A 14,602-nucleotide genomic window follows, 5' to 3' on the forward strand; every position below is an offset into this window, starting at 1 on the left:
AATCCAGTCTGAATGTGGTTTTCTGTTTGTTTTGTTTTTGAGAGAGAACCAGAAATAAAGTTGGGAAAAATCCTTTTGCCTATGCTCGGCGATACATTTTAGTATTGTAATCTGTGCACGTGATCATACTGAACTCTTCCCCTTGCTGTATTGATTCTTGGAAATGAGGTTTGCCTTACTTTTTCTCCCCATTTCTTGACGACACATGAACACAACGGAATGGTAGAGAAAACTACCATTAAGAAAAAAACTACCAGTTAAGAAACTGTCAGGTCTTTGCTTTGCAATAACAGTCATGTCAGAGGTGGGGAAAATAGTTCTTTAAAGTGGCAGTTGATAAGAGGAATTATTATGTTTAGATACAATTTGTAGTAGGTTCTGGTTATTCCATTTTTTTTAAAGGCAAATTTTCCAGTGCTTGTACCATATAAATTAAATTTATGTATCCATGTATCTTTGGATTAATTACTGTAAATCCCATGATGTGCATGATCTAATGGTTATGATCACTTCTGGAAGTAATGCAACTGTTCTGCTTCGTATTGCCCAATATGATCTTGTTATCTTTCAGTGTTGGGCCAAAATTCTTCTTACCGGTAAAGGTTTTGACCAAGCCTTGCAATACTTATTCTCCTTCTGGCCATGTAAACTAAGGGTTATTTTTAGTGCAACTTAATCATATGGTTGCAAAGACCTTTTAAATGAAGCAAAGTTTTTTTTTTTTTTTTTTTTTCTTTTAAATGAAGTTTTGCTGTGATTCTTGATCCTGTTTTTAGCAGGATACTCTTCATCTGGATCCAGCTGTCCATTCTGAAGTTGCATTGATGGTTCTGGAAGCATACCTGAAATATCTCTCCCAGAAACCATATGCTGGGCTGCTTTCTGAAAGCATAAAACAGGTATTTCTTCTTCAGATTTACAGGGGATAATGTACTGCTAGTGATACGTAGGAAGAACTGCAGCTGGAGACTTCTTTACTTTCTTCCTTTTAAGACCTATGCTGTCTTAGTACTAGAATGTTAAAATATCCTAGCTCTCAGTATTTTTCCACCTACAGTGCTCTCTGAAAATGCTGTTTTCTGTGGAATGTTTGTATGAGAAATAAAAGTTTCAGATTGGTCCCCTTGTAGGTTGATACTGTTACTGCTATCCATATTCTTATGGTACTGTGATAGAAGAAGTCACTCATCCAAGCTAACCCAAGTCCTGTGCTAATGCTGTTCATGCCATAGCACAGCTGTGCTTCCTTTCATTCCTGTTCCTTCTGCTTTCTTGCAGGTCTCCTACTTAGCCAGCATTGTTCGTTATGGAGAAACACCAGAGACTTCTTTTAACCAGTGGGCATGGGGCTTGATTTTGCGGTTGAAGCTTCACAGAAATGACCGTGGCATGCAGCATGGCTGGCCTGCAGTGCCTGTGTCTGACAGTATGCTCGACATGACAGAGTCAGTCACGCTTCACCCCCTCCTGAAGGCTGTTAAAGCTGGCATCCCCATCGGCTGTTACCTGGCACTGGCCATGACCGTGCTAGGTCATAGGTAAGCGTGCTTTGTATTTGCTTTGGGAGGAACAGCCCAGTAGCTGGTGAGCTGAGGGCTACTGACATCTTATGTGAGCTTGAAGATGATAAACGACTTCTGATGCAAGGAACTGAGCGGTCTTCAGGGACGTGCAGTTTTGAGCATTATGCCAATTATTTTATTTTGCTAGTACTAACTTTGACCTCTCCACATTGGGGTGAAAATAGCGATTAGAAATAGTAGCGAAACTGAGGCAGTATTTCTGGCCATTTCAGTCGTACGAACTTTTAACCACACTTACTGAAAGGGTTGTTTAGTTGGTAACTTTTTAGTAGAGCTGCAGCAGAACATTCAGAAAATAGTGAGGAGGAAACCACTTCTGTTGATAATAATAAATTAAGAGCTATATAACCTTTCTGCAGAACCTCCTAGCCCTGACTGTGTTCCAACACAGTTGTTTCCAATGCTTTCAGTTGCTTTATAAGCAATGCTCGTGCTTATAATCAAGTGTGCGTATAATCAAGTGTAATATTAACATTATATTATAAATAATATTAAGTGATTAAGATACAAAATCAGGGATAGATTGGATTCATAATCTTTCCCAGGGCTGTACTTTTTGAATCTGTGATCAATTTTTAAATATCTCTGGCTCTTCATCAAAATTCTGAATAACTTGTTTTCTGCATTGAATTTTGCGTTAACTTGTCTCAGAAGACTGTCTTGGATTTCTTCTTCCTCAAGCCATTGCTTGATGGTATGGTTATGCCATAGATGCATACAAACTTACTAACAGTACTAGATCAGTTTGAGACTAATGTGAGGGTAATCTGGTTTGAGGGTGGAAGCTTTTACGTGACTGAACACAGATGGAAAACCAAGGAACCTCTTTGCTTTTGATATTTTTTTTCCCAAGCGCTCTGTATGGCCTTTTGAAGAACTGTTGCACATCTGATATTTACTGCACAAAAGTGCAGAATTAAAGGTCTGTAATAAATACTAGTGACCTAATGCTGTATTTCATAGAATCACAGAATATCCCAAGCTGGAATAGAATCACAGGGTTCGTCTGATCCAGTCCTGCATCCAGGTCATTTATGAATATATTAAGGACACGTGGCCCTAAAATGAAGCCCTTGGGAAGCCTACGTTTTTGTGACTGTGCAGTACACATAAGACTAATATTTTTCATTTTGTTCTAATGTAAAACACTTTTCCACTGTCTCTGCTTGATGCAGAGCAATGTGCCATATCAGCTGCCAGTAGTTTTCTGTACAAGAGTGGGATTCATCTCATCTAATCATAACTGTCCAAGTATAAACTATAAGGTGAAGTCTGAGCTTCATCAGTAGTTAGTGCAGAAAAATAGGATCATTCATCCTAAGGACATGTCAAAGGAAGATAACACGAAGCTGGGAAACTGATTGACAAGGTTAGGCAAGCACCCTGAGTTCTAAATTGATTGAAACGTGGTGAAGGCACCCATCTTCAGCAATCAATTTTGGTTTTTGAAAGAGAGGATGTAAATCCCCCAAAAGACTGGAAAGATTTAAAAAAATAAATCTTCCAGCTATTGATTTACATCTGCAGCTGAAGAAAAAAACTCTGTATTTAGGTCTTGAGGATTTCAAAGATTGTGTAAATATATCAACGTCTTTACACCTCAGTTTACAAAAAAAGCCAACATCCCATGTCCCTTCTTACAAATAGTCTATGTGCTCTTTCTTATTTCTTTTGTTTTGACAGCATTGAGAAGTTCTGTGCTGAAGGGATCCCCCTTTTGGGTGTACTCGTCCAGTCTAGATATCTGAGAACAGTAGTCCATGTACTGGATAAAATTTTACCTGTATTTTACTCTTGTCAATATTATCTCCTGAAGAATGAACAGTAAGTTTCGTATGTTCCTCATATCTTAATTGCTAAAGAAAGCAAAAGCTAAGATTAACAGTTAAAATGTATCATATCTCATTTTGGGTTTCATGTTTAGTGAGAATGTGACACGTGGTGGGGAAGTGTGTGTGATTTCCGAGAAACATTGCCCTTTCCAAAAAGCTGGGTAGCCAATGCAAGCTACTGTTTTCTATTTGGAAACTCAAGGTATATTGCTCTGCAGTTTGGCCATGCTTCAAGGCTTGTTGTGCAGCGCTACCTACCGGTCTGTTCTCAGATCTTCAGATTGCCTTACAGTTTCAAATACCTTTAGTCCAGATAAACTGCCCTGAATTACGGTCTGCCTTGAACTCTTCATAATATTCCTATGATATGTTTAAAGTGGAGCAAGTAACTCTGCAACATCATTGTGAAGCAAGATTCTTGTGTGTGTGTGTCAGCAAGTGCTGTTGTGCTTCATGCTAAAGTTTTAAATTCTCTAGAAGCAGTTTTTTTATGTTTAAGCTGTAAAATAAAGTTTAAAATTAATGGAATTTAATTTGATATCTCTAGGTTTTTATCACATGTTCAACTCTTCCTTCACCTGGATAGTGGAGTCCCTCAAGGCATGACCCAGCAGGTTACCCACAAGGTAACACAGCACTTGACAGGAGTGAGCTATGGAGAAAATGTTAAGCTGCTCAGTAGTATGATACAGGTAAGAAGATAATGTTTAAAGATAATAGCAGGGGCGATGCTTAAAAATAGGTATTTTTTTTGACTGAGTTTGTGCTTAAAGTTAGAAAGAATACTTGATTGTGGCAGTTCTGCATCCATAGAGTGTTCTGCACTAAGCTTGAAAAGTTGGGTTTGGTTTCCTGAAATACTTTGGCTTAAACTTGCTTAAGATGCATGTATCACTGGACATATCAACTGTGCCTTCGACTTCTGGAAAGACAGATATTCTGGTAACAAAACTGTCTGAAAAGGGAACGTGATACACAGCACTACTGTCTCACCTGTGTTAGCTGAGGAATGGAACAGATTTACTAGATGCTTTGAAGCTTTGCTTTTGTCCATTAACGTAAAGCTACAGTATGAAAAAATGTTCCTGTGTTAGAAAACTGCAGTATTCGTTACGAGGGTTCAAGAACCAAGGCCGACTGCCATCAGAGAAGGGTATGGACTAAAGAGATCTGTACCTGCTGTAGGAACAGCAGGCAAGGCCTCACATGTAGGTGTTATTTATACCTGCAGTTTGCAGGGGGTCCTGTGTTCGTGTCTGTTTCTGCTGATTGTGTGAGATGTGCAGTTCTTCAGTCTGCAGAATCTCTTTTGGAGATTGGAGATGATAAACCTGTTTTTACATAGGTATAGAGAGCATTGCTCTGTATTATTTTAAGGGTAGGCCCACAGCCTCATGCAAGTTAAACAGTTCTTCATAAAATTCTTATGCTGTAATTCAAGCTGAAAGCATTTGAACGATTCTACCCTTTAATTTGGCAGACTCACATTTTCCTAAGCAGCCAGCCAAATGGTGTGGGGCCGGCTGCAGTACTGGAGTTCTGGGTTCAGGTCCTCACCAGCCAGCAGCTGTGGCACAGGGACAGGGCAACGCTTTTCCTGCTGGATCACCTCTGTAAAGCTGCTTTTCAGTACAGTCAGGAAGACTGTGTACAAAAGCTGCTTTACCAACAACACAAGGTAAACAGTTTGTTGTGTTTGTGTTGCTATTGAGTAAATGTCAGTTCTAGAGTTACTTATTCTCATTTTGATGTGAATCTGTTTTCCTGAAAGGAACCAACAACAATTGTAATAATGCATGATGTGGTTATGCTATCTGGTTTGGTTCCAAGTGGTTCAGGATTAGTGGAATAAATTATATTTTAATAATAATTAAATCTACTTGAAACTCAGGTTTCATTCAGAATAATTCTATAACAGTATCTTAGTTTGTGGTCTTTGCATTTCATATGTTCAATAGTATATTGAGAACAACAATAGAGCATCATCTTTTGGAAAATAGTCACTAAAAAAAACAACCTTTTCACTGATGAGAAATGAGGTACAAACAAGGGATTCAGTGCTGGTTGGCTGAGCTAATGTTGGGAAGTAGTCATATGAGGTAGAAAGGAACTTGGATAAAAGCAGCATGATGTCTGTAGTTTGTAAATCATCTGTTAGGCTTCCTACAAAATAATAATAAACAGTTTTGTTTCCTTGCAGAATGCTTTAGGCTATCATTGTGACAAAGGTCTGCTGTCTTCGCTTGTAAGCTGGATTGTGGCAGGCAATGTGACACCATCCTTTGTAGAGGGAAATGCCAACTCCTCTCAGGTAAGTGGTATCATAGAATCATAGAATGGGTTGGGGTTGAAGGGGCCTTCGAATGATCATTTAATTTCAACCCCTGCCATGGGCAGGGACACCTCCCACTAGATCAGGTTGCTCAAATCCCTGGCCTTGAACACGTCAAGGGATGGGGCATCTACAGTTTCCATGGGCAGCAGGTTTTTTTTTTCCTGCTTTCACAAGTTGTTGCAGACTTTCTGTTGCTCGCTCTTTTTCCATATCCCCCTTTCTGTGGGCAGTGTTGTAATAAAATCCTAATTTAGCATAAGAGAATGCTGCAGATTTATTACACTAAAGAAAGCGTGAAGAATTTTTCAAAGATGAAGTTTGTCTGATCTGCCCAAGGATTCATACAATAGAACTTATTTAATAAGAATCTTCAGTTGTTCTCAACTACGTGTTTTCTCTCAATAAATTTAAGACTGACTCTTCTCCTAGATCAGTCAATTTCTGATTAATATTTTGCTTTCTTTCTGCTTAAAAAAGGTTCTCACTGAAGCAAAAAGAAAAATAAAAAACCTGTAGTACCCCAGCTGGAAATGTAGTGCAGGTGGGAGAGAGGAGATCCTGTTTTATGGTATCCCTCTGAAACTCTCAGGCGAATTCTATCAGTGGTCCCTGGTTTCACCTTCCTTTCTCAAAATAATACCATATACAACAAGGATGTGTGAATGTAGGTAAAGAAAGTGTTTTTCTTGCCTTGATGTGACAATACTCTTTCATGTTTGTAATGAAAATCTGGAAAAGACATACACTTAAGAAAACAGCAAGCTTTCTGATCCTGCACCTACAATTTTGTTACCAATATTTCCATTATTACTGTGTTGTACAGGTCTGGTTTTCATGGATGGTGTTAAATATGGAGTCAATATTTGAAGAAGATTCGCAGCTTCGCAGAGTTGTTGAGGGGGAATTAGTTATTAATGATTTAACTCCTGATCAAGCTTTAAAGGTGAGCAAACTGTTCATCCTCTTAGAGGGTTAGTATAGAAAAGTGTTCGTTTGTATTCCATAGCTTTTATCTCCTCTGCTTTTTCTTACCAAGCCAAAGTCGTAACTAATGCTTTATATCTGCTTGGCTCTCCTGGAGAAAATGTATGTCGAATGCTTCCCTTCACATTTTGAGTTGAATACTCAAAGATTACTTTTTAATCTGTTCTTAATACGTAATTATTTACAGAAAGTTTCATTCAGTAACTAGGGTTTTTACATGATTTCCTAGATCAGCTGAATGCCTTCCAGTCTTTGGTGGATTTATTCTGTGCCACTGAGATGAGTAGTGCAGATACTCTTAATCTGCAGGCAGGGAAACATCTCTGTCAAAGATCAATTTTTCAGATGATCTGAATTCTGAAAAAAAAGTCTGGGCTTTAGCGTTTTACACTTATTTGTTGCCCTATTTATTCTCTGAAGTATTTTTCAAAACTGACAGAGAAGTTTGTTATTAACTTGCAAAGTCAGGTGTTCTTTAAGCCAGAGTGCAGTGTTTTGCAGTTTGTTTGCCCAAATTCAGTGAGAAATTCTGAATGAAACAAGTCGAGAACAAGCTGTCTTGTGTAAAAGTTTAAATTCTGGACTGTCCTTCATCTCAACTGTTAGTGTGTTGTGTTTTTTTTTTTTTTTTGAAGAAGTTAGTCTAGAAGTCCTAAGGAAGTGGATTTGCTTGGCTACAGCCAGACTGGTATGTGTCTTGGTTACTTGGAGACAAGTGTGGAGAACATTTGTCCCTGGGCTTACCTGTCTCAATTTCCCTGGTAAGCAGTGAGATGGTGTGTGGGGACTGGGCAGAAAAGCGTGCTGAGGGTTTCTGAGGTCTAACGTAGGGGATGAGGTAGTGCCAGGATCTTCACTGAGGCCTGGGGTCTCAGAAGAGTTCCCCTGATACAGGCACAGTCCATGGGGATTTGGTCTATGAGTTTCCTGTGATTTAGTTTATAGAGTTAGCATTCTGTGTTCTGCTTTTGTACATTGCACTGCCTTTATTCTGTTTTTGCAGGAAAAAAAAAAAAAAGCTTTTCCTTCTGTATGCTTTCTTCACATCAGTTCTACTTTGTTTTGGATGTTCAGCAGGGCTGTGTAGAACATAGTATGGAAAATTGCTAAAATCGGTAGCATGATGTAGGGCTCTACTTCCTCATGTAGCTTATGACTTATTTTTAGTGTTTGGAACATGCCTTATACTTCACTGCTGCTGCCTTGTTCTCTTAACACCACCTTCTGGAAGCTTAAAGCATATACTTCTGTGAGGAGGAACTGTAACACCAACAGGCTTACGTTGGGTTTGCATCACAGTAATACTTGTGTTATTTTTTTGTAAGTGTCAGAGTTGTAGTACTGCTCTCTAATAGCTGTCCAACATAACTGTTAGTTGGGCAGATTTCCTACAAGACCTTGAACAGATACATGAACGTATCTGAAGTTTTCTGCCTTGGAACTGCTGAATTTTCCTGCTGTGCTGATCTGTTGGGTTAGGATGTGACAGCCTGTTGCAGGAAACCGCAGCGGGGCACCCAACTGAAAATACTGTTTTTGCAGAAAGCCCAGATCCAGCTGAAGCTGCCCATTGTACCTTCCCTTCAGAGGCTAATGATTTACCGCTGGGCTCACCAGGCCCTTGCTACACCTGCTGATCACCCTCTCATGCCACTAATCTGGCAGAAATTCTTTCTGCTTTACCTTCACCGACCAGGACCACAATATGGGTGAGTCTGATCATAAAGCCTTCAGGTAAAATAGCAAGCACTAATATGCTTGCACTGTAAACGTGTCTAAGTGCTTCGTACTAAGAGCTCATTTGAAAGCAGTAGGTATTGGTAACTTCTCCAGAGTCAGTTCATTTGCAGACATTCTGATCTGACACTTGCAACAAGACTTTGTTTTTGCTGTTTTGTTCTTTTTTAGATTACCTGTAGATGGCTGTATTGGAAGACGATTTTTCCAGAGTGCAGCTCATATTAACTTACTAAATGAAATGAAGCAGCGCTTAATAGAGGTAGCAGACTTCCACCATGCTGCCAGTAAGGCTCTTAAAGTGGAGAGTCCTGCAGAAGGCAGTGAAAGATCACTGGAGAAGGCAAGCTGCTCATCAGATTACCTGACTTCACCGGAATTGCATAAGGAGCTTGTCAGGTAAAGAACTCCAGCCCAGTTCAGTCTTATTCACGACAACACCTGAGCTACTAGACTGCTGTGCTACCAGTCTTAGCCATGGGAGATGTGAAGGGGTGGGACTCTTGGCTGACATAGATGTACTAAGCACTTGTTATATACCTAGTCATGATCATGTCTGTTCCTCTGATGCAAGTTGTTTTGTTTAAGGAGGTTGACTTTACTACTAAAAATTAAACGTTGTTGAATTGTCACCCTCCGTAGAGGGGAGATGTATATTTTTTTTAATTAGTGGCATTCCCATGCTGTTAAAATACTAGTATAGACACATTCATAGTCTTGTATATATAAGTACATAATAGCAGCTTTAAGTGCTGCTTTGCATGTATACCTGTTTGGCACAGACTTGGGGCCCCAGTTTACATCTGAATACAGCAGGGAAGTCAATAGGGACTTCAGCTCATAATTCAGTTAGTGCAGTTTACTCAGTGTGCTAATGCTGAGCTGCAATAAATACATTGTGTGCTAGGTGGAAAGACAAATGTGGTATGTCTACTTAATCAAAATCTTAGTGAAGAGTCTCTCCTTATGCTGGAGAGACATACTGCAACTCAGCTGAGGAATTCTCATTTCTGTAAGCAGTGTCAAGTAGGTTGTTTTTAGGAGACATGAATCTCATGCACGATGAAACCATAACTATGCTGTTCAGAAGTCCATGTTTGTTTAGGCAGACTTCTAGTCTTGAGAAGTCTACCTTCAGAAATATTTGCAGTGTTAATTTCTAAGAAAGTCCAGACACATCGAAGGATTTCCACACTCCATCTTAAAACCATAGGATTCTACAGCCAAGTAATCTTACGCTGAGAAAGTTTAATGGCCACCTGGACAGAAGGGAAAATACTACTTGAATTCATCAGGGTTGAGTCTTGGAACTGGACTAGTTCCATTTTCTCATCAGTGGATTGATATAGAAAACAGTATTAAATATCGCAAGCAAACTCCTATGGTGGAAAGATTTAGTGGCATTCTTGTTCTCCCCTGGATTCAGTCAAGAAAACTTGGATTCTATGCTTAAAAAAAATGGATAGCCTTTGAGGCTATCCATTGAGGTATTATGTTAGGAGAGAAAGAAATGAGAATAAACTAGGTGTGAAATTGAGTCAGAAAACGATTGGAAGATGCAGCTCAGCTCAGATGTAAAATTTCAGAGCAGGCTTCCTAGACAAGTCCTGGTGTGAGAAGCTAAGATTGCTCAAATATATATAATTTTTTCTTCTTTGGTCTTCTGAATGGGGTTATGGATGTTATTCCCTGACACACAGTTCTGGTCCTGGGTTGTGTGTGACTTCATAATAAATGTCTTCCTCTTCAAAATTTTTCCTGTTACTCATCATCATTGCACTTCATGTATTTGTAAGTAGCTTCTTCCCACTGCTGGTCCTTGAACTGATGCTTAGTAAATTAATCACAAAGCATCTGAGAAGTCCAAATTTTCTGCTGTGTAAACTGGTAGCAAGATTTGTTGCCTTAACTTTAAACCCCAGATTAAGACTACTCTGTAATCTATGCTGTACGTATGCATACAATTAAAATTAGTATTGACTTTTTTTCCCCTGTTTTGTTTTTCGTCTCAGGCTTTGTAATGTTTTTGTTCTGTGGTTGGAAGAGGAGAGCTTTCAGAAAGGAAACACATACATTCCTTCTTTACCAAAGCAATATGATGCACATAGACTTGCTAAAATCATGCAGAATCAACAGGTGAAGTACTAATGACTCTGGCAACATGGGATTTGAATTCACTTGTTAAAGTGGGCTGTAAAATTGTGCTATGATGTTTTAGACAACTTTGGTTTCCTCTGTGTTACGCTTTCAGGGCATAAATTGTAATCATCCCTACTTGTTCTCTAATTTGTTAGTAATTATATTATGTATGTTTGTCAGGTTTCTTCTTGAAGTATCATGAACCCTTTTCAGTGGCTTATCTGTATATGTGATAAAAATTCTGCAACAGTTTTCTTAATTTTTTCTTCATAGTGTTTTCATATAACTTTAAACTGCGGGGTGTGGTTTTAATTATTTAGCTCCCTAGTTACTGGGACGGATGCGCAATATATGGTAATAACCAAAATTGTAATGATTAATTCTTCTACGCTTTAGGACTTGTGGATGGAGTATGTCAATGTTGAACTCATCCACCATGAGTTTCAGGAAGCTATAAACCTTTGGATGCGGTCTCAGCTTGAATCACATACAACAGCTAGTATTTCTGCAGGACAAACAGATTTCACCAATCCTTTGTCAGGTAAGAGATAAGAGAATTATTAATGATACCCTGGTATCTTGAAAAATATAATGATGTCTGTGAGTGAAAATGTTAACACAGCTTGGTACAGCATTTTACACAATTTTCATGGTGTTCTAACTGAAATGCTCATATATGAGGCTATCATGGTTCCTGGTTTAAAGCATGACACATCACAGAACCGCATGTCATGTGGCGCCTAAAGGTTTGTGAGTGGGCTCTGCAAAGATTGTTCCACGCAGAGCACATATCAGACAGGCTGAATTTTCCTAATGTTTATCTAGAGACAGTTGCAAGCAAAGGCAAAAAACACTATAACTAAAACCAGAAAGATTCTCTTTTTTTTTTTTTGTTACTAGTACATTTCCTTGTTGTTTACTTGAAGTTCTGGCACAGCGAAAGGGGTGTTCTAGCCTAGGAAAGGGATAATAATCATGGTAGATACATTAAGGATGTGGGAGATATTCTTGGTGGGCTGATTAAAAGGGGAGTGAGGGAAAAGAAGGAAACTAGGATATTTTTATGGGTGAATTTGTACTGTTTAGGCAAAGAAGTTGAGTGGGAATCAGCAGGAAAAGAGCTGACCTGGAAAGAGATTGTGCTTTGAGAAGGATTTGGATGCGACAAGACTAGAGATGAGGATGAATTTTAGACAAAGAATATGAATTTGGCTTAGGAGGAACTAGGAGCCTCTGTCAGGTGAGGAGAATAAAGAAGGTGGTAAGAGGAAAACAGAAAAGCTGGAAGGTAGGAGTGGGTGGAGGGGAAAAAAGGTAAACTGTGGCACCTTGGATCCTAATGGTGTGTGATGGAGCTGGCCGTGAAAATTAGCTGTGTGAATTAAGCTTTGTCAACAACAACAGAAAAAGGTTAGCTAAATGATAATAAAAGGGGAGGAGTCCTGAGAATGTCTCCTAAAAATATTTCATAAATTAAAAAAAATATATATAAATCTGAAATATTTTGTTGAAATCATTCTAAAGTTTTCTTAGCAGCATAACTTATTTCTGCTTTCTTTTCTAGCCAAAGAGAGGATAATGAATAATTTGAAGAAGTTTGATACTCCCAAGCCCCCTCTTCCGCTCCAGCTAATGAAAGCTCCTGTGCCAGTTATTTCCTCTGCCAGTCTGATCAGTCAGAAAGAAGCAATTCAGCTCACACGAACAGACCTTAATGTCTTGCAGCGACATGCCAAGTAAGACTTAGCTGTTGACCCTTTGCCTCCCTAGTGTTTAACAGTGTCTTCAGCTGCCCTTTACAGCAGCCTTACTGATGGTGCACAAGACTGGCAATACTTGACTTCTGTCTCTTGGCCCTTTTCTTTTGTTTTCTTTTCTTGGCTGTCATGTCACTTGTTATTTCACTCCTTTAACTGGCTATACAAGTCTTATTTAATGACCTAAGATTGCTTCAGTTCATATCTAACAGCTGCAGTTTTTGTCATTTGACATAAAAATAATGCTTCCCTTTAACCTAGAGTTATTGACAATGTTACCCTTTTACACTAGTTTAGTGATGATAATTTGAAACAGTGAAACCCTTTGGAGAGAAACCTGACTTCTGGAGCTGTTAAGTTTGTGTATAAAAGAGAAGAAACTTTGTTTATTAAAATTACTCTATGAGAACTCAGATCAAATATTTTTGAAGTGTCAAACACAGGTGATAGATGTATTCTCACACAATGTAGTAATACAGTAGTAATGTAGTAGTATTATTTAAAATAAATGCAAAATCCTTGTTAATCCCAAGAAGGGATGTGTAAATGATTCCAGCAACAGTTTCACCTGGGCTTTTTCTGTTGACTGAATCTATCTTATTTTGTCTGGTGGAGAATTGCATCTTCTGTACTGGGTAATCTATTTAACTTCCTTTCAGGATGTCTTAGGGAATAATTAAAATATGCAAACTTTATTAGTTTTGTTCTTCTTTAAATTAAGCTAATTCTGTTACTACTTTGAGGAGCTATCACTTTGGAGTTAAAAGATTATGAAATGGAGTTACTGTTTCCTAGAGAAGTGTCATGAGTCTTTGTACAGCACATTTAAGTGAAGTCTTAGCTCTTGCTTTTAAATTCTTAGCAGTACTGTTACTAAAGACTAATAAATGCATTTCAGAACTGCAGCTCTTTGGGAATCCCAACATGTTGCTCTCAACAGTGAAATACTGGATACTATACCTAAGCTGTATGTCAACCGGGAAGAACAGATCACCCTCCATTTGGAGTGCCGGGGAACTTCAAATAAAGCCTGCCAGGGAGCAGCTCTTCTGACAATCCAGGTTAGAGGCGTAACATCACTTCTGTTTTGGGCCTGTGGTTAATGAAAATGAAATGATTGAATGGTTGCAAGAGTGGACATATTTGATGAAGTGCTGCTCTATACCTTTAGAAACAAATTAAGTTCTAAAAAGAAAAAAAATTACCTGAAATACTTAATATGTAATTCTGTGAAGGAGATGCAGATCAACAGCGGAAGAATAAATTGTTTAAAGTTTTGGATTACTCATAGCATTTGTACTAAACTGTTTCCCAGTATGAGAGTGTAGCAATATTCACACTACTAGGAATAAAACTGAAAAAGTTCATAGAAAAATTCCCATGTCATTTGGTGTGTGAATTTCTTGATCCCATCCAAGTGTCAGTGTCTGTGGATAAAAATTCTTATTACAAAGGTAAGGATTATGTTCGTGTGCCATAAGGATGTGTGTTTGGGCTGTATGCACTGAACTTGATCAAAACTCTCAGGAGAAAGCCTTCTATGCTCAGTTCTTAGTGTGCTCTGCTTCATTTTTACAGTTATGTGCAACATTGAAGAATTTTGGTAAAGGATACTATTCTGAAATGAACATGTGTCTTTTTGTCATTTAGTTTGAAGGGAAACATAAAAATGAAGCAGTGAGCCAGCAGCTTCATGCTTTGCGTAAAGAAGTGAGACAACTGCAAGCAGAAGCTACGAAGCCACCTTCTCTGGGTGTTGTGGAAGCAGCAGTACATGTGGAAAATTTTATAACGTAGGTTGTTCAGACATTGCTTTAGGTAGTGATGTTTTATATTTCTTTTCCTATATATTAGAGGTAAAATATGGAACTTACTTGTGTGGTTTTCATGCTTTTATCAGTCTGAGTCAACAACAGAGCTGGAACCCGGAGACCTACATGTTTGACAGATCCCTGAAAGAATAACTCCATGCATTATCAGAAGAGCTAACTGCTGGTCATTCAGCCTTAACAGGGCACACATGTTCTCTATTTTGATTTATTGTACTCAGCATTAGAATACTCATTTTAAATGTGCAAGAGCAGATTGAGTGAAGACAGGGATGATATGTTAAGCTTCAAAAAAAAATTTAACAGCTGTTCCAGCCATAAGCTAAAGGAGATGTTTTTAATATGTGCCTCCTGTGTAGGAGGACATAGTTCTGTAATGGAAAACTATGATTTCAAGTAGCTTTTC

The 14,602-nt window shown here is 38.6% G+C and overlaps 1 protein-coding gene across 5 annotated transcripts in view; it reads left to right on the forward strand.

Annotated features, from left to right (window-relative positions):
* The window catches only part of EPG5 (ectopic P-granules 5 autophagy tethering factor), a 49,555-nt gene that overhangs the window by 16,328 nt on the left and 18,625 nt on the right, over window positions 1–14,602 (forward strand). For 3 of the 5 annotated variants that reach the window (XM_082783968.1, XM_082783972.1, XM_082783971.1), the window contains 14 exons: window positions 777–899; window positions 1,279–1,538; window positions 3,267–3,407; window positions 3,963–4,107; window positions 4,896–5,093; window positions 5,616–5,726; window positions 6,574–6,693; window positions 8,277–8,443; window positions 8,643–8,870; window positions 10,484–10,607; window positions 11,007–11,151; window positions 12,175–12,346; window positions 13,266–13,428; window positions 14,018–14,160. In XM_082783968.1, coding sequence (XP_082640094.1) covers window positions 777–899; window positions 1,279–1,538; window positions 3,267–3,407; window positions 3,963–4,107; window positions 4,896–5,093; window positions 5,616–5,726; window positions 6,574–6,693; window positions 8,277–8,443; window positions 8,643–8,870; window positions 10,484–10,607; window positions 11,007–11,151; window positions 12,175–12,346; window positions 13,266–13,428; window positions 14,018–14,160 — 2,240 coding nt within the window. The remainder of the gene's footprint in view (window positions 1–776; window positions 900–1,278; window positions 1,539–3,266; window positions 3,408–3,962; window positions 4,108–4,895; window positions 5,094–5,615; window positions 5,727–6,573; window positions 6,694–8,276; window positions 8,444–8,642; window positions 8,871–10,483; window positions 10,608–11,006; window positions 11,152–12,174; window positions 12,347–13,265; window positions 13,429–14,017; window positions 14,161–14,602) is intronic. The other 2 variants (XM_082783969.1, XM_082783970.1) reach the window with 2 other exon arrangements.

Source organism: Aythya marila, assembly GCF_965140915.1.
Source record: "Aythya marila genome assembly, chromosome: Z".
Lineage (NCBI taxonomy): Eukaryota > Metazoa > Chordata > Aves > Anseriformes > Anatidae > Aythya > Aythya marila.